At 50.2% G+C, this 22,436-nt stretch overlaps 1 protein-coding gene across 1 annotated transcript; it reads right to left on the reverse strand.

Annotated features, from left to right (window-relative positions):
- Window positions 1-5,901: 5,901 nt before the first annotated feature.
- LOC309677435 (uncharacterized protein) lies at window positions 5,902-15,353 on the reverse strand (the record flags this gene model as incomplete). Its single annotated transcript, XM_082490232.1, is given in 3 exon segments — window positions 5,902-8,466; window positions 8,468-8,793; window positions 12,437-15,353. Coding segments are annotated over 3 exon segments (5,808 nt in total).
- Window positions 15,354-22,436: the final 7,083 nt, after the last annotated feature.

Here is a 22,436-nt window from a genome sequence, read left to right on the forward strand (position 1 = left end):
TATATTGGACAGGACAGTTCATAAAATGAGTAAATCCCATCCCTTACATTCACACCAATTTTAAGCTTGACAAAACCCCAGCAGTTACTTCACATTAGAAAGAGGCATTAATAATAGCTGAAGATCGGTCAAGGCTGGGGAAAAAATGTATACAGCCAGGAGAAAACTCCACATTGCACTCTTACAAGCATATATAGATGGAGAAATGACATTTTATACAGCAGGTATTAGACACAGTGCCCCTGAAGCATGTTTGCACTTCCATGGTTACTGCTTCCAGCCAAAATTAATCAGAAGATTGTCGTCCTCTTTCAGGAGTTTGGTAAAGGCAGCCTTAGTGTAAGTGACAGAGGCCTTGGCACCAGGCATGAAATTGTACCACAGCCCAGTCTGATGGGGCGTTCAACGTCCTTTCTTCCTGTTTCAAGGCCCGTCTCTCACCAACGTGGCATGGACTTCTCATCATGTGAATGTGACAAGCAAGAGCATTGCTTCCAGTGAGACATTACCAGACACACATTTTAGGACACAGTATCAGACACACAGAGGCAAACCTGTACCTTATCACAACAAGCGAGGCAAGCATAAAACTACTTCTCACAGGAAACCTCATGCAACAGGAAAATAAACTACTGAACCACAGCTTGGCCAGTTGGAGTCCAAACTATGCGATATCCAGGAATAAGACACTTTGAGACCTATTTTCCGTAGGCCAGGAATAAACACGGGGAACTGACAAAACACATGCCTCATCTCCACCACTACCTCCTCACACACAACACCCCAGGGACTCTTCTCAAACCATTCAGAGCTTGCATGGTTGTTTTTGATCTCCCTAACTTGCAGAGAGACTCCACCCAAAGAAAAGTTGCACAGACAACATCTCCGTACTATGGATATTATTTGACTTCTCAGCTTCTGCATGTGACAAGCAAGAGAATCGCTTCCAGCAGCATTTTTTGGAAACATGCTCTTTGCAGCTGTAAGAATGAAAGACACATACGGGACAGTGGGACAAATGTAACAGATGGGATCTTCCACACATTACCTGAAAAGACAAGCCACCTTGACCTCATCAAAACAAGCAAGGCAAGGAGTGAAAACCTCCAGAATGGAAGCAATTAGAAGATACTTTTCGATATTATGACTCTTAGAGTAGGCACATAGTTAAGGTATTTAGTAAGAAATGAAGACACAGTTGGATCCCTCGGAGTTCCCCTTATGGATTTATCATAAGTACACCAATAAAGCGTTAACCAAAACTTGATGACAACATGCAAACACACAGAAAGCACCTCCAAGAGCTCCTGATATCTTAGACCAAACTTACTCGGGCAGAAGAAATTCATGTTGTATTGCACTACAGCTAGGCACTGACCAAACCATCCCTCTTCTGTCCTTCAACAGTGCATTCTACTAACACTCCTAAATTCCCATGACCCTCCTCTCCAAGCCTGCACAACTCACAGATAGATTTGTATGTTCACTGCACTTTAGAAAAGAAGCATCAAGGTTCGGAAAGTAAAAGAGGAGTTGTCCTCCAGGAGAGACTGGGTCAGTGAACAGCATGTAACACAGTAATGCATAAGAAAACACAAAGTCCCATTCTAACGAGATTCGAGCCAACAGCAGCCCCACTTTACTGGCCTCCCACACCAAATGTAATTTCGAGCACTAATCCAACTGGGAATCAAGTGCACATTGCCAGCTCATTTCCCATTTGTCATGTACCACTACCCTCAATCCTTTTCCCAGTCTGTACTGAAACTGGGGATTGCCCAAACCCGGGTGCAGGACTTTGCACTTGGCCACCTTGAACTTCACAAGGTTCACATGGGCCCACTCCTCCAGCCTGTCCAGGTCCCTCTGGATGGCTTCCCTTCCCTCTAGCACATCAATGGTACCACTTAGTGTGGTGTTGTCTACAAAATTGCTGTGGTACCCGCAATCCTACTGTCTGTATCATTGTTTCCGTTTGACCCCAGCCAGATGCAAAGACCACACAGCCTCTTGCTCCCTCTCTGGGTTGTGATGGGAGAGAGAATTGGAAGATTAAAAGTGAGAAAAATCATGGACTGAGATAAAGACAGTTCATTAAGTACAGGAAAAACGGTGTACACAAGCAAAGCAAAACAAGGAATTAATTCACTACTTCCCAAGGGAATGCATGTATTCAGCCATCTCCAGGAAAGCAGGGCTCCAGTGCATGTAATGGTTGTTTGGGAAGACAAACACCATAACTCCAAGAATCCCCTGCTTCCTTCTTCTTCCCCAGGAATTATATACTGAGCACGATGTCACATGGTTTGGAATCTCCCTTTGGTGAGCTGTGGTCAGCTGTCCCAGATGTATCCCCTCCCAACTTCTTGTGCACTCCCAGCCTACTCTCTGGCAGGGCAATATGAGGAGCAGAAAAGGCCTTGACTGCTCAGCACAGCCAACACCATCAGTGTTTCACCAACACTATTTTCATCCCAAATCCAAAACATAGCACTATACCAATTGCTAGCAAGAATGTCAACTCCATCCCAGATGAAGCCATGATACTCGATGAAGATATTAGTGATACATATCAGACAGTATTGGAACGGATATGAATGGATCATGTGCAATAATATTTCTTAGGCCAAACGTATTGAGCTGAAGGAACTGAAATTGCATGGTACAACTGTGTGCTTAACAGAGTAACTATGACAAGCATGGAATTGGCCATCACTTCTGCTACAGCCACCTGCCAACAGAGCTTCCCCAAGTCCTCTCTCCAACTCTACACAACATGCAGACTTACTTTTCACCCTCAAAATTGGCAAAAAAATATCATGAGAATGTAATGCACCATGATCACACCAAAAAAGGAATCTCCTCCCCTCTTTTATCACATGCAACATTCCACACAGATGGGAATTCTACTGATGTCAAGCTTTAATCTCCTCTCCCTACCACAACCAGAACACAAATATAACCTCACATCTCCCACCTTCCACAAAATCTGTAGCATGAGCAAGAGGCACTAATCACAGAATCACAGAATGGTCATGGTTGGAAGGGACCTCTGGAGATCGTCTAGTCCAACCTCCCTGACAGAGCAGGGTCACCTACAGCAAGTTGCACAGGACGGCATTAAGGCTGGTTTTGAATATCTCCAGAGTCAGAGACTGTACAACCTCTCTGGACAGCCTCTTACAGTGCTCTGCCACTCTCAAAGGAAAGAAGTTCCTCCTCATGTTTAGATGGAACTTCCAATGTTCAAGTTTGTGCCCATTACCTCTTGTCCTATCACTGGGCACCACTGAAAAAAGACTCTTCCCATCCCCCTGGCACCCTCCTTTAAGTATTTATAAGCATTAACAAGATCCACCCTCAGTCTTCTTTTCTCTAAAAAGAACAAAGTCCCTCAGCCTTTCCTCGTAAGAAAGATGCTCCAATTCCCTAATCATCTTTGTAGCCCTTTGCTGGACCCTCTCCAGCAGTTCCCTGTCCTTCTTGAACTGGGGAGCCCAGAACTGGAAACAATACTCCAGATGTGGCCTCACCAGGGCAGAGTAGAGGGTAAGGATAACCATCCTCGACCTGTTGGTCGCACTCTTCTTGATGCACCCCAGGATGCCATTGGTCTTCTTGGCCACCTGGGCACATTGCTGGCTCATGGGCATTCTGTTGTCCACCAGGACTCCCAGGTCCCTTTCCACAGAGCTGCTCTCCAGGAAGTCAGCAGCTACATGTGGCTATATGAAGGTATGCCACTACTTCAAACTAAAACTACATACATAGGAAACCAGGAACAGAAAAAAAATAAAAAAGGACCAGAAAGGCAAGGAATTGTTAAAGACAAAGTCTTGTCAGGGAAACTTACTGGGAAGTTTTCTTATTCTTATCTTAAGTCTTGTTACCACTGAGGTTTCAAGCACACATGCAACCCTAAAGTCTTCCTCTGGACAACATAGCAAGGGGGTTAATTTTAAGAAAGAGTCATCAGCTTTCATCAATTTTTTTCTGCTATGTGGCCTGCTCATTTACTTATAAATATGAAGCCGTAAGTGTAAGCACTTATCATAGGCCTCTGTCTCAAGTTGAGTCATCCTAGGCTATCTTCAGCTGGCTGACTGCTTACCAGGGGAAGGAATTGCTGCAGAACAACACTCACACTTTCAAAAGCAAAAGAATTATCCAGACACACTGAAACGAACTATGACCTTGCAAGAAACAAAGGCCTGAAACAAAGTGTAATTCTATCTATGAAGAAACTCTACGTCACGACTTCCCAATGAAATATGGATGGATAAAGGAGCTTTCACACAGGAATTATGAGCCTTCTACCAATACATTGTTCTTCTACTTGCATGTTTACTGTGCAAATACTTTATGCTTGGAGGACTAGGATTATCTTTCAAGATAAGGAATCCAGGATAACACAAAAAATGGCACAGCCCTCAGCACCAGGCATGAAATCAAATCATTGTTCTGTCAAAAACACATTGAACGACCTATTTTCATGGTTCAGAGCAAGCCTCTCACCCTCCTTGCTCTGTATTCACAGCCTTTAGGTGCACCACAGACAATATTAAATATTTTGGCCATAGGTCAGCCAGAGGCAAAAGAGCATTTCCTTAGTGACATCTTAGTGAAACAGAGGTCTATCAAAGTCTTAGTCTTGGCAGCTGAACACCTTCAAGTTATGGATGGAAACTGTTTCCCCAGCCCAACAAATACAAGAGATCTTTCAATGTCTTAAGGGTTACTAGCCACAGTGAGGACCAGCTTCAGACCTAGGCAAAAAGAAAAAAAAAAAAAAAAAGGGACGAGAATCAGAAACGTGCAGAAGTGACGGAATCAGAGCTTTATATTTCAGATTATGTCTAGTACACAAACGATGTGCCAGGTATGTGAGATTAGAAGGGTATCTACTTAGAAAAATGTTTACAGGAGGCTCACAAAGGAGCTCACACCAAAAACCAGAGCCACAGTTCCTCCAGGTAATTTCTTTGAACAGTAAAAAGAGGGAAATGCATGGAACAACAACTGGGGGCCTCATCTAACAACTAGGACCAACTGAACTTTTACACCATCTTTACGTCTTTCAGACATGTCACATTATATCCCAGAAAAGTTTTTCTCCTGCCCTGGCTCTGGACAGACAGAATTTTTCACCCTGCCCCAAAAAAACACAACATGAAAGTGACCTTTGCAGACAGAAAATGTTGAAAGTAAAGTTGCACACAAAACTTCTCCTTACTGAGAACAAGGATCCTTACCTGGAAATATGCAAAGAGATTTCTCTATTTATCACATTCATTTGACAAAATGTCAAATGTTCTTAAGGGCAGGAGCGATACGCTGCTCCAATAAAGACCCAGTGGTCAAAGTATCAACTCAAAGATACCATCCCCCAACTACAGCACACTGGGCAACTTGGAAGACATGTGACTCTTAAACCTTAATCGTGGAAGTCTTTCTCTTTACAGCTGTAAACACGAAAGTTACATATGGGGCAGTCAGACAAATATATCACATGAAATATTCCACAGATCCAGAAAGCTGACATATGCCCAGACCATTTCCCTTCACCATGCACCAGGATCACCCAAGGACTTCACATAGATATCTCAACATCTCTGTACTAAGAAAAGATACATTGTCTGCTCACTACACTTCACATAAAAAAAAAAATATGACGGTTCTAAAAGTAAAGGAGGAGGGGTCCTCCAGGAGAGACTGGCTCAGTGAACAGCATCTAACACAGTAACGACAAGATAAAACCACAAAGTGCCACTCTAACGAAGGAAAAGCCAGCAGCAGCCCCACTTCTCCCGACTCCCACACCAAGTGCAACACAGAGCAACGAGCCCACGAACCCAACCTCCCAGGAGCAAGAGGTTTGGCCTTCCTTGTAACTAAACATCCCTAGGCAGGACACGGAAGACAGCGAGTGGGAAAGGGCAGAGAAGCAGGAGAGGAAAGCGGCTTGGAGCACGCGTGACACGAGGAACTCACCGGGGCAGCGGCGGGGTCCGCGCAGTGGGCGGCGGCAGGGTCCTCCCCGAGCAGTGGCGCGGGCTCGTCGGGCGGCGGGCGGGCCGGGAGGGTGTCGCAGCAGCTGCCGCCCGAGAAGCGGAGCTGGCTCTTGCGCGAGTCGGCCGTGAGCGACACCTCGTGCGAGTAGGAGTGCAGGAAGGCGCGGACGCCGTCGATGCCCACGAAGTGCGAGGCCGGCACGCCGCGCAAGGCGCCGCTGCCCGCCGCCAGCAGCTGCGAGCGCCGCCAGCGCCGCAGGCGCAGCGCCAGCAGCAGCAGCAGGAAGGCGAGGAAGAGGCAGGACACGGCCGCCACGGCCACCACCAGCCACCGTGTCAGGCTGCCGGCCGCCTCGCCCCCGGCCGCCGCCGCCGCGCTGCCCAGCTCCCACAGCAGCTCGCCCACGCTCTCGGCCAGCACCACCGTCAGCGTGGCCGTGGCCGACAGCGCCGGCCGCCCGTGGTCCTTCACCACCACCACCAGGCTCTGCCGCGCCGCGTCGCGGGCCAGCGGCAAGCGCGCCGTGCGCACCTCGCCGCTGTGCAGCCCCACGCGGAACAGCCCCGGCTCCGTCGCCTTGGCCAGCTCGTACGACAGCCACGCGTTCTGACCCGCGTCCGCGTCCACCGCCACCACCTTGGCCACCAGCGCCCCGGGCTCCGCCGACCGCGGCGCCAGCTCCACGCCCGCCCAGCCCCCGACCGACCCCGGCGGCGGCGACGCCGGCGGGTACAGCACCTGCGGCGCGTTGTCGTTCTCGTCCACGATCACCAGCCGCACCGACACGTTGCTGCTCAGCGCCGGCGCGCCGCCGTCCTCCGCCCCCACCCACAGCCCCACCTCGCGCACCTCCTCGTAGTCGAAGGACCGCAGCGCGTACAGCGCGCCCGTCTCCGCCTGCACCGACACGTACGACGACAGCGGCGCGCCGCGCAACCGACCCTCCCACAGCCGGTACCGCACGCGCGCGTTCTGACCCCAGTCCGCGTCCGTCGCCCGCACCCTCAGCACCAGCGCGCCCGCCGCGTTGTTCTCGGGCAGACGGGCGCTGTAGCGCGCCTCCGCGAACACCGGCGCGTTGTCGTTCACGTCCAGCACGCGCAGCACCAGCACCGCGCTGCTCCACAGCGACGGCGACCCGCCGTCCGACGCCCGCACCGTCACGTTGTACTCCGACACCTCCTCCCGGTCTAACTCCCTCGACGTCACCACGCGGTAGTAGTCCTCAAAGGTCTTCTCCAGAACGAACGGGACGCCGCCATCCAGGGAGCACCGCACGTCTCCGTTGGCCCCCGAGTCCCGGTCCTGCACGTGCAGCAGGGCCACCACCGTCCCCGGCGGGGCGTCCTCCGAGATCGCGCTCAGCACTGACGACACTGTCAGTTCTGGCGAGTTGTCATTCACGTCTGTCACAGCGATCGTGACTTTCGCCGTGTCGGAAAGTGTACCGCCGTCCCGTGCTTGCACCTCTAATTCGTACGAGTCGCCTTTCTCGAAGTCCAGACTTTGCAATAGTGTGATAGCACCCGACTCAGGGTCCAGCTGGAATATTTGCGATGCCATGTCCGACGCTTTCTTCAACGAGTATTTCACGTCCCCATTCAGTAACTCGTCGGCGTCGGTGGCCGTAACGGTGATGAGGGCGGAGCCCACGGGAACGTCCTCCGGCACACGCACCGTGTACTCCGCCTGGCTGAACACGGGCGTGTTGTCGTTCGCGTCCAGCACCGACACGCGGATCCGCGCCGTGCCCGTCCGCCCCGGATCTCCGCCGTCCATCGCCCTCAGCACCAGCTCGTGAAAGGCCGCCTCCTCCCGGTCCAGCGCCTTCGCCAGCACCAGCTCGGGACGCTGAGCCCCGCCGGGGCCCGCCTGCACGGCCAGCGAGAAGTGCTCGTCGCCGCTCAGCTCGTAGCTCTGCACGGAATTCGCTCCCGCGTCCGGGTCGTAAGCCTCGGCCAGGGAAAACCGCCACCCTGGGGCTGTCATCTCGTTAACTTTCAGTTCGGTTTCTGCTTCTCGGAAGCTGGGGGCGTTGTCGTTAATGTCCGTGATTGCCACTTCGATTCCGTAAACTTGCATTGCCCCCTCCACGATCACCTCACAGCGCAGCACGCATTTCTCCACCTGCCGGCACAGCTGCTCTCTGTCTATCCTCTCCGCCGTCACTAAATGTCCCGTCTTCCCGTGCAGAGCGAAATACTGCGTCCTACCTTTGTCCAAGAGGCGGACGCCGGTGTCGCGGATCGCTGGCAGCTGCAGCTCCAGGTCTCTGGCCACGTCGCCCACGAACGAGCCCTTCGGCAGCTCCTCGGGAATCGAGTAGCGCAGCTGCCCCCACACCGCCTCCCACGCTGCCACCACCACGCACCACAGCAGGGCTCCCTCCAAACGGCCATGGCATCTTCCCGCCGCGTACATCGCCGCCGTAGCACCGCTGGCAGCTCCCCGACGATCCGCCGCCCGATGCGGATCCGGCTCCCACTCTGGCGGCCAGCCGCTGCCGCCGTCCCCTCCGCCTCGCTGCAGCACGGCTCCGCTCCGCGGGGACGCTCGCAGACCGCCCGGCCGCCCAGGCAGCAGCCTGCCAGCGAGCGAGAGAGACGGGCCGCAGCGGGAGGGGCTGCCGGCAGCGCTCCGGCCTTCCTCTCGCTCCTCCTCGGTCAACAGCGGCGCCCGCAGCCTCCTCCCGGCACTGCAGCCACACAGCGCTGCCCGCCTGCCTTTCCCACGGGCAGCTCGCGGGGAAGGCACACTCGCCACGGAGACATCGCTTCCCGCCTGCCTTTCCCACGGGCAGCTCGCGGGGAAGGCACAATCGCCACGGAGACATCGCTTCCCGTCCACCTGTGATCTCCTGCCATGCCTTTTCTCCAGCCGAGCTCCCCTTTGTGCCTCGAGGCGATCATGACTAGAAAAACATTACACGCCTTCCCTGGGCGTGTGGTTTCTTCCGGATGGGAAACATGTTTCTGTCATGCTGATATATTATATATTATAGTTATTATTTTTTCTTATTTTGACGTGTAGAATACTATGACCCTTATCCCATTAGTCCGAAAGTACAATCTCCACCAGGAATTCCACAGTTTTTCGTAGCAGTCGGGCTTGAATGACGTTTCCGTCACCCTTTCTGCAGATCAAAAGGGCATCGTACGGCCACATTAGTTTCCCACATCCCGGCCAATAGAAAAACAAAACAAAACAAAACAATGAAGATCTTTCCTCAATGTAGACGGGGGATTTCCTGCACTGACTTTTCTCTAAACCCGTATTTTCTTGAACGATGTGTGTTATACCTACGTCTTGGGTAAAATGACTTGCTAATGGCGACAGATGTAAAGTAAAATAATTTTGGTAATATGACCTGCTGAATTAGGCCTCCCATTCTTCCAAAAGCGCAGTCTCCACCACGAATTTGTGTAGTACTCATCCTTGAATGACTGCTACAAGGATAGCAAAAGATAACAGTCTCTCATATATACAAAACGTGATAGTCATACCTTACCCCGAAGAACCAGAGGTATCAGGGTCAGTAACCCATAACGCATGAACTCTGCTGTAAATAATACAGTTCATACGGAACTCACTGCAAATTAACGACACCACCACCACTGACTGAGATTAGAATTTTACAGGCTGAAGAAGGTGGGGTCAATCAATAGATAATCTAAGTCCCTGGAGCCCGTACAAGCCCCTGAGGAGGTGGCGTTGATCAGGAACCTGCCATGGGCTCTGCATTTCTCCCTAGAAGACATTCCTGGGAACACAGAGCAGGAGGGAGCTTCCCTACTGCTCGAAAACCAGTCTCTCCCACCCAGCCCGGTTTCTGGCTCTGGGTCGCTTGATCACTTCGCACTCATTGTGCTACAGCTACCCAGGAGGCGTGAAGCACCTGCAGTGAACCCGGCCAGGGTCGTCTGCTCGGCTCCCCGCAAGCTGCAGGGAAAATGGGTTTGCGAGTGCAGCAAGAATAACAGGCACATCTGCCTTTGTGCTTGTGCCTATTCTGTAGCCCACACCAGCAAAAGAGGGAAGATAGCAGCCAAACGACATAGCAGATTTGCTGTAAATTCTTCTTGTCCGCCTGTTTTCCAGATACGTCTCTGTTCTCCACAGTATTTTTTGATTGGATGAAAGAAGTCGAATTACGTTAAAATGTTGGTAGATCTACAGAGACAGCTAATATTGGAAAAGGAAGTTTGAAGGACTGCAACGTGCGGTTTCCCTTTATAATAGTCCACGACTAGGAAAGGCCTTCGGCTTTCTCAGAAATCACGGTACAAAAACCCGCTGCTTATTAGTATTCAACTAATTCTTGAATCTTCACATTGCTAGGACACCTTTTGAACCAAATACCGTAGGACTGCAGAAGACAAGTACAGTTGACCACCCTAAACTACGCGCGGACCTATTGTAAATGTGCAAATGGACTCTATTCAAGTGCCTAATTGCTCTCATTTCGAGTATTTCACTGTTGTTTTGCATATGTCCTCAGGCTGGGTAGAGCCCTCCCCTTGTAAACAAGCAGACACAACAACTGTTGTAAATTGCGGCTGAGACGGAATTCCCCAATCTAGGGTTCCTCTGTCAACGCAATCAACCAGGTGAAAGGACCTCTCTTTGGGAAAAGGGGAGAGGAAAAGAAGACAGGCTTTGAATACTAGGCGCGGGGTTTTTTTTGTTTGCTTTGTTTTGGTGTGTTTTTTTGACATCCTGTTCTACACCACCTACATTCTGGAACACTGAGGAGGAAAACCTGAACTTCATGGAGCCACATGCAGGTTTCCTTTGGGAAACGGCATTAACCACCGGGTTTGCATACAGCTATCGACCAGGTCCAAGTACAGCGGTTTCAGAAAAAGCAGTTAGGAAGGAAAAGTCTCTAGCAACAAGTGCCCACCACATTTTCCCGACTCGTTTTCCATCAGGCAGAACCATTAATGTTCACCACTACGAACTGATTCGAGACCTGTAGTAAAAACTTCTCAGCTGAACCTGAGCTTGTAACCACCAAAGAACCAAGAAGTGCCACCGCTTCATTCCTGCTGTGAGTGGAAGGCGAACACCGCGTTCCTTCCTTTACGGACACACGGATGAGCACTCCCCATTCACACGAGGAGAACCCGTCCCACCACTGCTACCATTTCTCCAGCAGCATTCCCCAAACAGATGGACGACGCTCTCTTCTCTCACTTAGGATGAAGAATCTGTCCCTTTTCCATTCATGGAGCCACACGCACGTTTCCTTTGGGAGTGCAAAACCTAAAAAGCATTAACCAACGGGTTTGGGTCCAGCTATCAACCACGTCCAAGTACACAGATTCAGGAAAAAATGATCGAAAAGGAAACATCTGCAAGACCAAGTGTCAACCTCGTGTCAGAAGTGCAGAATCAGCAGATCTCATTCTACACAGTAAGGACTCGCCTTCACCTTCACTAACTCATACTATTTGACACAACACAAGAGATGTAGACAAGCTCAGCATTCCCCTGTCTACGCGATCAACCAGGTTAAAACACCTCTCGTTGGGAAAAGGAGAGAGGAAAAGAAGACAAGATCTGAAATACAAACACGATTTTTTTTCTTGAGATCCCATTCTACACTTTCACCTGTGTATAAAAGACAGACAGGCAACAGTAAAAAAAAAAAAAAAAAAAGAAAAGAAAAAGAACAACAAAACGAACAACAGAACTAGGCAAGCAGCATAGAAGAAAAAAAAAAAAAGAGAGAGAAAAAGAGAGAAATAACTAACTCCGGAAAGAACTAAATAAAATCATGCCTGGACAAAATTTATCTGTCCCATTAATGCTGCATTTCTGCAGCAGCCTTCCCCCAAAAGATGAGAGGGGACACGGCAGAAGAGAGGAAAATTAAGTAGGGAGGAACAATCTGTAACTTAGAAATTCATGGAGGCACACACACCTTTCCTCCCTATTCACACAAATTTAACCCTTCCTACTACTGCTACCATTTCTGCAGCAGCAGTCCGCAAACAGATAGACGACACTCCCTCTTCGTTCACTATGGCCAAAGAATCTGCCTCTCTCCATTCATGAAGCCACGCGAACGTTTCCTTCTGGAGTCCAATACCGAAAGAGCGTTAACCAAAGGTTTCCTGTCCAGCTGTCAACCACACATATTTAGGAAAAATCGGTCAGAATGGAAACATCGCCAACACCAACTGTCAATCCCGACCCTGTCATGCAAAATCAGATCTCATTCTACCCAGTAAGGGTTCATCTTCACCTTTACTAACTCATACGATTTGACACAACACAAGACATGTAGACAAAATCTCCACGTTGACCTTGACCCTGTGAGCACCCATCAACCAACACACGGAAGAGCACTGCCCGTGCACACCACCCGGCGAAAACCCAGCGAAATCGGGAGGGAGGTTCAGAAGAGGTCAAGGAAAACAGCGAGAGCAAGCGGGCTTACACACCTGAGGGGCGTCGGCGACGGCGGGCGGCTCTCCCGCGCCGGCGCTGCTGCTCGGGCTCCGCTTCCCGCAGGGCTCCCCGCCGAGCAGCTCCTCCGCGGGCACGATGGGCAGCGGCGGCGGCGGCAGCCAAGCGCCCTCGGCCACGGCGCGGGCCGGCGCCACGCACAGGTTGTAGGAGTAGGGCAAGGTGCCCTCGCAGAAGTCGGCCGGGAAGGCGGCGCCGGCCACGGAGAAGCGCTGCGCGCCCAGGCAGCGCAGCACGGCGGGCGGCCCGGCCCGCCGCACCCGCGCCAGCACGGCCAGCGCCACGCTCAGCAGGAACAGGGCGGAGAGCAGCGCCAGCGCCAGCACCAGGTAGAACTGCAGCTCCGCCGCCGACTCGGCGCCCGCCGCCCGCTCGCTCAGCTCCGGCAGCGCCTCCTGCAAGCTCTCCGCCAGCACCACGTGCAGCGTGGCCGTGGCCGACAGCGCCGGCTGCCCGTGGTCCTTCACCACGGCCACCAGCCGCTGCTTCGCCGCGTCCCTCTCCGACACGGCCCGCGCCGTCCGCACCTCGCCGCTGTGCAGCCCCACGCCGAACAGCGCCGGCTCCGCCGCCTGCACCAGCTCGTACGACAGCCACGCGTTGCGCCCCGCGTCCGCGTCCACCGCCACCACCTTGGCCACCAGGTACCCGGCCTCGGCCGACCGCGGCACCACCTCGAACGGCGGCGCCGCCCCCGCCCCCTCCGACGCCCCCGACGCCGCGCCCGCCGCCGGCCACAGCACCCGCGGCGCGTTGTCGTTGCGGTCCAGCACGAAGACGCGCACCGTCGCCGTCGAGCTGCGCGCCGGCGCCCCGCCGTCCTGCGCCCGCACCGCCACCGCGAACTCGCGGCACTGCTCGTAGTCGAAGGAGCGCTGCGCGTACACCGCGCCGCTCCGCGCCTCCACCGACACGGACGACGCCGCGCCCGCGCTGCCGCCCGCCAGCCAGTAGCTCACGCGCCCGTTGGCGCCCGCGTCCGCGTCCCGCGCGCGCACGCGCACCACCTCCGCGCCCGCCGCGTTGTTCTCCGCCACGTACGCGCTGTAGGCGGCCTCCTCGAACACCGGCGCGTTGTCGTTCACGTCCGACACCTCCAGCACCAGCGCCGCGCGGCTCGACAGCGCCGGGCTGCCCCGGTCCCTGGCCACCACCGTCACACGGTGCTCGGACGCCTGCTCACGGTCCAGCGCGCTCGCCGTCACCACCTTGTACGAGCCGCCCGACGACGCCACGATCGACAGCGGCGACTCGCCCGACAGCTCGCACGACACCTGACCGTTCTCCCCGGAGTCCCGGTCCCGCACTTTCAGCAGGGCCACCACCGTGCCGGCCGGCGCGTCCTCGGGCACCGGGCTCGACACCGACAGCAGCGTGATTTCGGGAGGGTTGTCGTTCTCGTCGCTGATGTCTATGTGCACTTCGCAGTGAGCCGTGAGCCCTCCGCCGTCCCTCGCCTCCAGATCGAAGCTGTATTTGCTCTTCTCCTCGAAATCGAGCGGTCCCGCCGTCCTCACCTCGCCGCTATCGCCCTCCACACTGAACAACGCGCGGACGCCGTCCGGGACGTTGCCGAAGGAGTACGAGACCCGCCCGTTGGACCCCGCGTCTGCATCCGTGGCTCGCACCCGCAGCACCAGCGATCCGGCCGGCAGATTCTCTCGCACTCGCGCCTCGTACACGCTTTTACCGAACACGGGCGCGTTGTCGTTGGCGTCCGTCACGTTGACGCGAATCTGGACAGTCCCGGACCTCACGGGATCCCCGCCATCCAACGCCGTCAGCACCAGCTGAAAGGAGCTCTGCTTCTCCCGGTCCAACTCTTTCTCCAGCACTAATTCCGGCTGCTTCTTTCCTCCCGGATTCTCCTTGAGGGCCAGACTGAAGGACGGGTTGGTAGTGAGCTGGTAAGTCAGCAGCGAGTTACTCCCCACGTCCGCGTCTCGGGCCATCTCCAGCGGAAAACGAGTACCGGGAAGTGTCCATTCACCGATCTCGAGGTCCATAGTAGCCCTGCTGAAGGCCGGTGCGTTGTCGTTGACGTCCTGGATGGCCACCTCGACGTGGAAAACGTTGAGCGGGTTCTGCACCAGCGCCTCGAAGCTGACGGAGCAGGACGCCGACTCGCCGCACAACTCCTCCCGGTCTAGCCGCTCGCTCACGTACAGGTTCCCGCTCTCCCCGCTCACCGTGAAGTATTGCTTCTCCGCGCTGAGCCGCAGCTTGCGAGCCGGCAGCTCCGCCGGGCTCAGCCCCAGGTCCCGCGCCAGCGGCCCCACCAGCGAGCCTCTGCCCAGCTCCTCGGCGATGGCGTAGCGGATGCGCTCCGGCGCCGCCCGGCAGCACAAGCACAGCAGCAAGGCGCCCAGCAGCACCACTCGCCCGGCTGATCGCCCGCACCTTTGCCTCTGCCTGCCTGCCATTCTCGGCACCGCTCGCCGCGTTCCTGCCTCCTGCCGCCGCCCTCGCTCCCTTCCGGACCCGCTCGGCAGCGAGCGCAGGGGACGCCGGACGGCAGCGATCTCGGCGCGGACTCGGACGCCGCTGCTCCCCGCGCCGCGCCGCCTCTCGCCTCTGCTGCCCGGGCCGCTGCCGCTCTGGCCGCCGCCGGGCGAGTCAGCAGCCCGCGGGGGCAGGACGCTGCGGCGGCTCCGGCTCCGGCTGCGGCTGCGGCTCCAGCGCCGCTCGGCCTCGGCCAACAGCGGCACCCGGAGGTGCCGCCACGCCACTGCAGCCGCCCGATGGCCGCGTTCCCCGGGGGCCCGGGCTTTCGTCCATTGTTTAGGGGCTACGCCCAGCTTTGGGTTCTGCCTTTTATTAGAATTAGGAAGCGCAGGGGCACTTGCTTGCTGCGACTCCAAAGGCATTTAAAACTGAAATACGCTGTCGGGTAATTTTAGGTCATCTCCTTGAGTCGCGGTGAATAGTCGCTAGAGAGTATTCATGCAGAGCAATAAATAAAGGAATCCAGCTGCTCTTCACAAATTCAAGACAGAACTATAGGAGCAAGAAATAATCTTATAGCTGGAGAAGACTTCAAGAGCTTTTTAGCACTCTGTCAGGTGTTTTCAATTCTGCTTTCCTTCCACGTGATAGATACCCAGGAAGGAACAATTAATTTTGCAGTAATCAATAAGTACTCAGAAAGAGAATAAGGCAAAACTCGGTGCAATCCTGTTGTGTCAGGTCTGCAAGGGTTTCCATCTTCCCTGCATTTCTTCCTTTTGCTCATGGAAATCTCTGGCTTTTGTCCCCCCGTTGATTTTTCTTGTAGGGAGAAGAAAAATTACACCGAGAAATGTGTTGGTTTCCCAAAGCTGGGTTCTTTACCTGATGTGCAAACCAATAACTGACCAAGCAAAGGTATTTCCAAGTTTATTGCATTAATGTGCAGAAATGGAGTGCTCATTCCTAAACAGTAGCACACCTTAGTTCCAAAAATCTCCACTTTTATACATTGATTGTTACATATTCAAACAATTAATACATATTCATTGTTATTCTCTATAAAGATTCGTCAAGATTTCTTTGCTTCGCATGTAAATTAGTGCACAGACTCTCTTCTTTTTCTGTTCTTCTCTTTTGAGTAGGTGGTTTCATTTGGGTAGGTGGTCAATTAGTAGTGGTTGTGATCTCAACCTGCCGGGATTACCTTTTACCTACTTCTCCTCTGATCTTGGCAGTTCCAAGTGGTTTTTTTTGGTTTGCTGACCAGGCCTACAGTTCATCACTCTCTTGACAGAAATACCCTGCTTATCAACAATGCTACATTGTCTGGTGGTTAGTTCCTTAACTGAATCGTAGATAAATCATGTCTAGTTGTTATTTTAATATTAGGTAAATAATTAAATAGGGTTGGAGCAGTATAGAGGACTTGAGCAGCAGCAGGTTTCTTTGGTTCCTTCAATTACATTTTACATTTCATATTTCATTTTCCTAGTTTATGTCAATTGTACTACAACGGTATCACCCTAAAGGCAATGTATATAGCACTATAGTAAGATGGCAGAACAACATTTACTATTTTGTTTATGATTCACAAAGGTTCCTTCTTTTGCACATCTGTACCTTGGGGAAAGTGTAAAGCTACATCCAGTCTTTCATACAACCATGGAATGGTTTGGGTTGGAAGGGACCTTTGAAGATCATGGAGTCTATGCCTCTGACAGGGGCAGGGACATCCTTCACTACATCCGCTTCCTCAAAGGCCCATCCAACCTTACCTTTAACCCTTCCAATGATGGACATCCACAACTTCTCTGGGAAACATTTTTCAGTGTCTCAAGGCTCTCATCATAAAACATTTCATTATCATGACCAATTGAAATCTACCCTCTTTCAGTTTAAAATCATTGCCCCTTGTCCCGTCATGACAGGCCCTAGTAACATGTCTCTCTCTATCTTTCTTTTAAGTCCCCTTTATATACTGAAAGGGTGTAATAAGGCTTCGCCAGAGCCTTCTGATCTCCAGGCTGAAGAACCTCAGTTGCTCCAGAGCTCCCCTGTCTTCTCTACAGCCCTACAAAACTGGCAGGTTTACTTCTGACCCTCGCATAGTTATGAAGAATTATGAAGAACTATGAAGAATCTCCACATCACAATGTTACAGGGAGATACACGGGGATAAAGGAAGTTTCACACAGGAATTATAAGCTGTTCTACCCAGGCATCATCGTTCTACATGCACACTTATTGTACAAATACTTCATTGGTTGAGGAATATCATTTCCTTTCAGGACAGGGAAACCAGGAAAAAAAAATTACATAGGCCTTGTCACCAAGCATGAAATCAAATCATTGCTCTAGCCAAAAACATGTTGACTCACCTATTTTCCTGGTTCAAAGCTAGCCTTTCACTTTCTTTGCTTTGCATTCACAGCCTTTATTTACACCACAGAAAATATTCAATATTTTGGCTATATGTCAACAACAGACAAAAGTCCATTTCATTGTAGGGAAACAGATGTATATGAAAGTCTGTCTTGGCAGCAGTATGTTGTCAAGCTCTGGATGGAAACTACTCTCCCAGCTCACCAATTACATGAGATCTTTTAGCATTTTAAGAGTTACCAGCCACAATGAGGCTCAGCTTGAGACTGGGCCACCCCCCCACACCCCCAACAATTACATGACATCTTTTAGTGTTTTTAGAGTTAGAAACCAAAATGAGGACCATCTTCAGATGAGAAAAACAAACAAACAAACAAACAAACAAACAAACAAACAAAAAAACCCAAACCAAAACCTCCAAAGAAAGAATTGTAAGCCTGCAGAAGTGATGGAATCGGGTCTTTACATTTCAGATTATGTCAGGTACACAGATTATGTGCCATGTATGTCAGATTAGAAGGTACACACAAGAAGAGTATCTGGTTGTTAAAAAGACAAGAAGGGTGTCTGGTTGTTAAAAAGTCCACAGGAGGCTCACACAGGAGCTCTCACCAAAGACCAGAGCCATAGTTCCTCAAGGTAAATTTTTGGGGTGATAAGAGGAAAATGCATGGAACCACAACTGTGAGCCTCAAATAACAATCAGGACAAACTTAACATTTAATGCCATCTTTCAGACACTTCAAATTATACCACAAAAAAATTCTCTGCCTGCCCTGTCTCTGGACAGACAAAATTTTCCACCCTGACCAAACATCATGCAACATGAAAGTGACCTTTGCAGAAAGACACTGTTGGAGGAAAAGTTGCACACACAAATGCTTCTTATCTAATAACAACTGCAATAGGTACAGAAGAGAGGTATCTACTTGGTAAAAAGTCCACAGGAGGCCTACACAGGGGTCACACCTAAGGCCAAAATTCCTCAAAGTAATTTCTCTGGGCAATAAAAAAGATGAAAATGCATGGAACAACAACACTTGGCCTCATAGAGCAACTAGGAAAAACTGAACTTTTATGTCTGTCTTTTAGACATTCCCAATTATAACATCGCAAACCTAGGGTAAACACTACCAAAACATCACTGTGCTATCAACATGTTCCTCAGACTAAAAGACTAATCACAGCACTGGACCAGCTCCCAGGAAAATGACTAAGAAAATTGTGACTTAATGGCTTCAGCAAATCGAGCTACTCACGGCAAGTAAAGCTAGGCAAACGGCATAAATCACACCATAGTATAACCCGAAGTAATTTATTTGAATTAAAACTTACTTACCTAGGATAAACAAATAATATCTCTCAACATACATACATAGAAGACCCAGAAAAGAAAAAAAAGACAAACAGACAATCAACACAAGGAAGGCTCAAAAGAGAAAATGTTGGCAGAAGAAAGCCACTGAGAGGACATTTCCATCTTCACTACAGGCATTGAAATTCTGACATTTGGAAGTCACTGAGGTCTCAAGCACCAAGTGAACCTTAAAAGCCTTACTCTGGAATACATAGTAGGGGGTTTCCTTTCACAAAAGAGTCATCAGATCTCATCTGATTTTTTTTTTTTTTATATCAGCTCTTAATATCCCTACTAATAAAATGCTGTAACTCTTGAAGTGTAAGCACTTCACCATGAGCTTCTTTCTCAAGCAACGAAAAAAGAGAAGAGATTCTGGTTCAGCTCCTGCTTCATTGTCCTCACACATTAAATTCTCTCTTAGCTGGTTGAAGGAAGTATTTGCTGCAAAACAATATTCACAGTTCCAAATACAGAAGCAGAACCCAGAAATGGGGAAAGTAAACCATGACCTTCCAAGAAAAAAAGGCCTGGATAAAAGTCTAACTACAACTGTGAAGAAGCTCTACATTACAAAGCTCCAGGGACAAAGAAGTACATAAAGGAAGTTCCACACAGGAATTATAAGATGTTCTACCCATGCATCATCATTCTAGGTACACACTTATGCTCAAATACTTTATTATCAGAGGATCACATTGGCCTTTATGCACAGCAAAGGTAGGAATACAACATGAATGGTACAGTCCCTGGCACCAGGCATGAAATCAAACCATTGCCCAGCCAAAAACACATTGACCCACCTGTTTTCATGTTTGGCAGACGGCTTCTCACTCTCCATGCTCTGCATTTGCTGCCTTTAGTTGCACTAAGGGCAAAATCCAACTTTTGGGCATGTATCAGCCACACGCAAAAGAGCATTTCATTCAGCAACGTTTTAGGGAAATAGAAGTATTTCAAAGTCCTTTTCTTGGCAGATTAACACCTTCAAGGTATGGATGGAAACTACTCCCCCAGCCTGATATTTTTTAAGGGCTATCAGCCAAACTGAGGCCCAGATTTAGAACATGAGAGGGAACAAGGAAGCAATGGGAAATCTACAGAAGTGAAGGCATTAAGCTTAAGATTTCAGATTATGTCAACAGCAGTAGGTATACAAGAAGAGTATCTAGTTGCTGAAAGGTACACAGCAGGATCATGAAGGAGTTCTCACCAAGCACAAACAGTTCTCCAAGTAAACTCTTTGAACAATAAAAAAAAGAAAATGCACAGGACCGACTACGGAACCATGTAACAACCAGGAGAAACAACATTTACACCTACCTGTTAGACATACCACACTGAACTCTTCCACCTGCCCTGTCTCTGTGTAGGCAGAATGCTTCAACATGCTCAAACATCACACAAAGGCAAAGCTAACTTTAGAGACAGACATCACTGAAATAAATCCTTCTACTTATGGAGAAGGATCACAACAGAAGCACATGCATAGACTTCTCTGCCAATCACACTCATTTGAAGAAACATGAAATGTTCAAAAAAGCATAAGCAATATGCCCAGTTAAAGACTTAGTCATAAGTATCAGTTTAAAGGCACCATCATTCTTCCCCAGCACAGGGACAATTTGGAAGATACATGACTCTGCTACCATTAATGCAATCTTTAAATCTACATCCAATAACTGCTATTCACAGGAAAAGGTGTACCGGACATGAGAGAAATCCCTGAAAAAATACCCTCCTATCCTCTACTTTCAAAACAAGTTTAATGTCAACAAAATAAGAGCAAGAGCCAGCAATACCATCTGAAGATTGATCATGGCTGGGAAAACTTCACATAACCACAATGAAATCCTACATCACTGTCTTAGAAGGACATCCAGCTGGAAAAATGACCTTTCACACAGTAATTACTAGAAATAGTACCCCTGAAGCATGTTGCTCTTCCATGGCTATTGTTTGCAGACAAATGCATCAGAGGATTTTCATCCTCCTTCAGAATGCAGGAAAAGGGCACTTGGTAGAACTGACAGAGGTCTTGGCACCAGACACAATAGTAAAGCACACCCAGCCAAACGGAGCATACAACCCTCTTTTTCTGCTTCAAGACCAATCTCCCAGAGATCCTGCATTGAATTCTAACCATGTGTCCTGGTTTGAGGTAAAACACAACCAATTTTGTTCAGTAACTTCGCTTCTTAGCTGGGCCTCTTCTAACTACTGAAACTAACAGCATATTGTGCAGACAGTGTTCACTTGCTCAGAGGGGTAAGACCAATTGTTTATAGCTGATGCCCAGGCATGGTATGCAGAGAGGCTCTTGCTTATACTTATTGCTATAACCCCCAAGGCCAACCAACTTTGTTATTTGCCCCGTTGGAGGGTCAGAAGCAAAAAGCATAGTGGGGTCCCACCTGCAGGGAGGAGCGGACAGGACAGGTGACCCAAAACTGACCAACAGGGTATTGCATCCCATCTGCCTCATGCTCAGTATAAAAGCTGAGGGATCAAAGGGTCAGCTCTCTCTTCCTTCAATGGCCAACGTTTGAGGAGGACTCTCAGACCTCACAGGCCTGTGATCCCGATCCTGAATGCAGATCCGGAATCCAGTTCCCGTCCATCACCGAGTCCAGGCTGGAAATGCCCCAGCCGGTGTCCTGATTGCCATCTCGGGAGCTTGATACGGTTTTGTATATATTTCATTATTTCTTTTTATTTTATTATTAGTATTTCATTACTTTAGTTCCTTCTAAACTCCTAAGTCTCTTTTTCCTCCTCTGCCTCTCTCTTTGAAGAGGGGTAGCAGAGAGCATCTGTCGGCCCCATCTCGGGTCCTCCAGGTCCCCAGTAGTGGATTTGGCCTAAACCACAACACCATGTGTATGGGACAAGCAAGAGAGTTTCTTCCAGTGATATTTCAGGAAACATTGTCAGACACTCAGAGCACTGCCTTTACCTGATCACAACAAGCAGGGCAAGAATTTGATTACCATCACAGGGAACAACATGTAATAGAAAAGCAAACTGACAAACTCACAAATTCAAAATTTAAAAACCTTTCAGACTCATTTTCAGAAGGACAGCAATAAACCCTGGACATCAAAAAAACACATCCAATGTCACACACAGCACCACCAAAACTGTCCCTTCACAGCCCCCAGCATTCTCAAGGATCTTCCAAATTAGCAGACAGACTCCATCCGAAGGAAAGCTGCACACACAACTTCTCCTTACTGTGAATCATATTTGACTTCTTACCATGTATATGTGACAAGCAAGAGATTTTCTTCCAGTAACTTTTTAAGGAAACAAATCTTTGACAGTCTTTCCCATTACAGCTGTAAACATGGAAAGCACATATGGGACAGTCAGACAAATATAACAGATGTGATCTTCCACACACTATCAGATACAGAGGCCCACCTCCAGATCATTACAAGGAGAAGGGCAAGAAGTTAACACCTGCACAAAGGAAGGGATCACAACATAATCGTCTAGTTTATGGCACTTAGGGTAGCTACATAATTAAGGTGTCTAAGGAAAACACAGTTTGCACTTCCCAGAGTTTCCCTTGCTGTGTTGACCATAAGTACATAATTAAGCCGTTCCTTGAGGAGTGACAACAACCTGTAAATGAAGAGGAAGAACTGCCAAGGCCTCCCAGTACAGCTGGAGTAACACGTCCTAGGCCAAACTTCCTTGGGAAGCCAAAGCTCACTCAGCATGAACCCACAGCTGGGCACTGAACACGGAAAAGAGAAAA

This window comes from Vanellus vanellus (genome assembly GCF_965231255.1).
Source record: "Vanellus vanellus genome assembly, chromosome: 13".
In the NCBI taxonomy this organism is placed as follows: Eukaryota; Metazoa; Chordata; class Aves; order Charadriiformes; family Charadriidae; genus Vanellus; species Vanellus vanellus.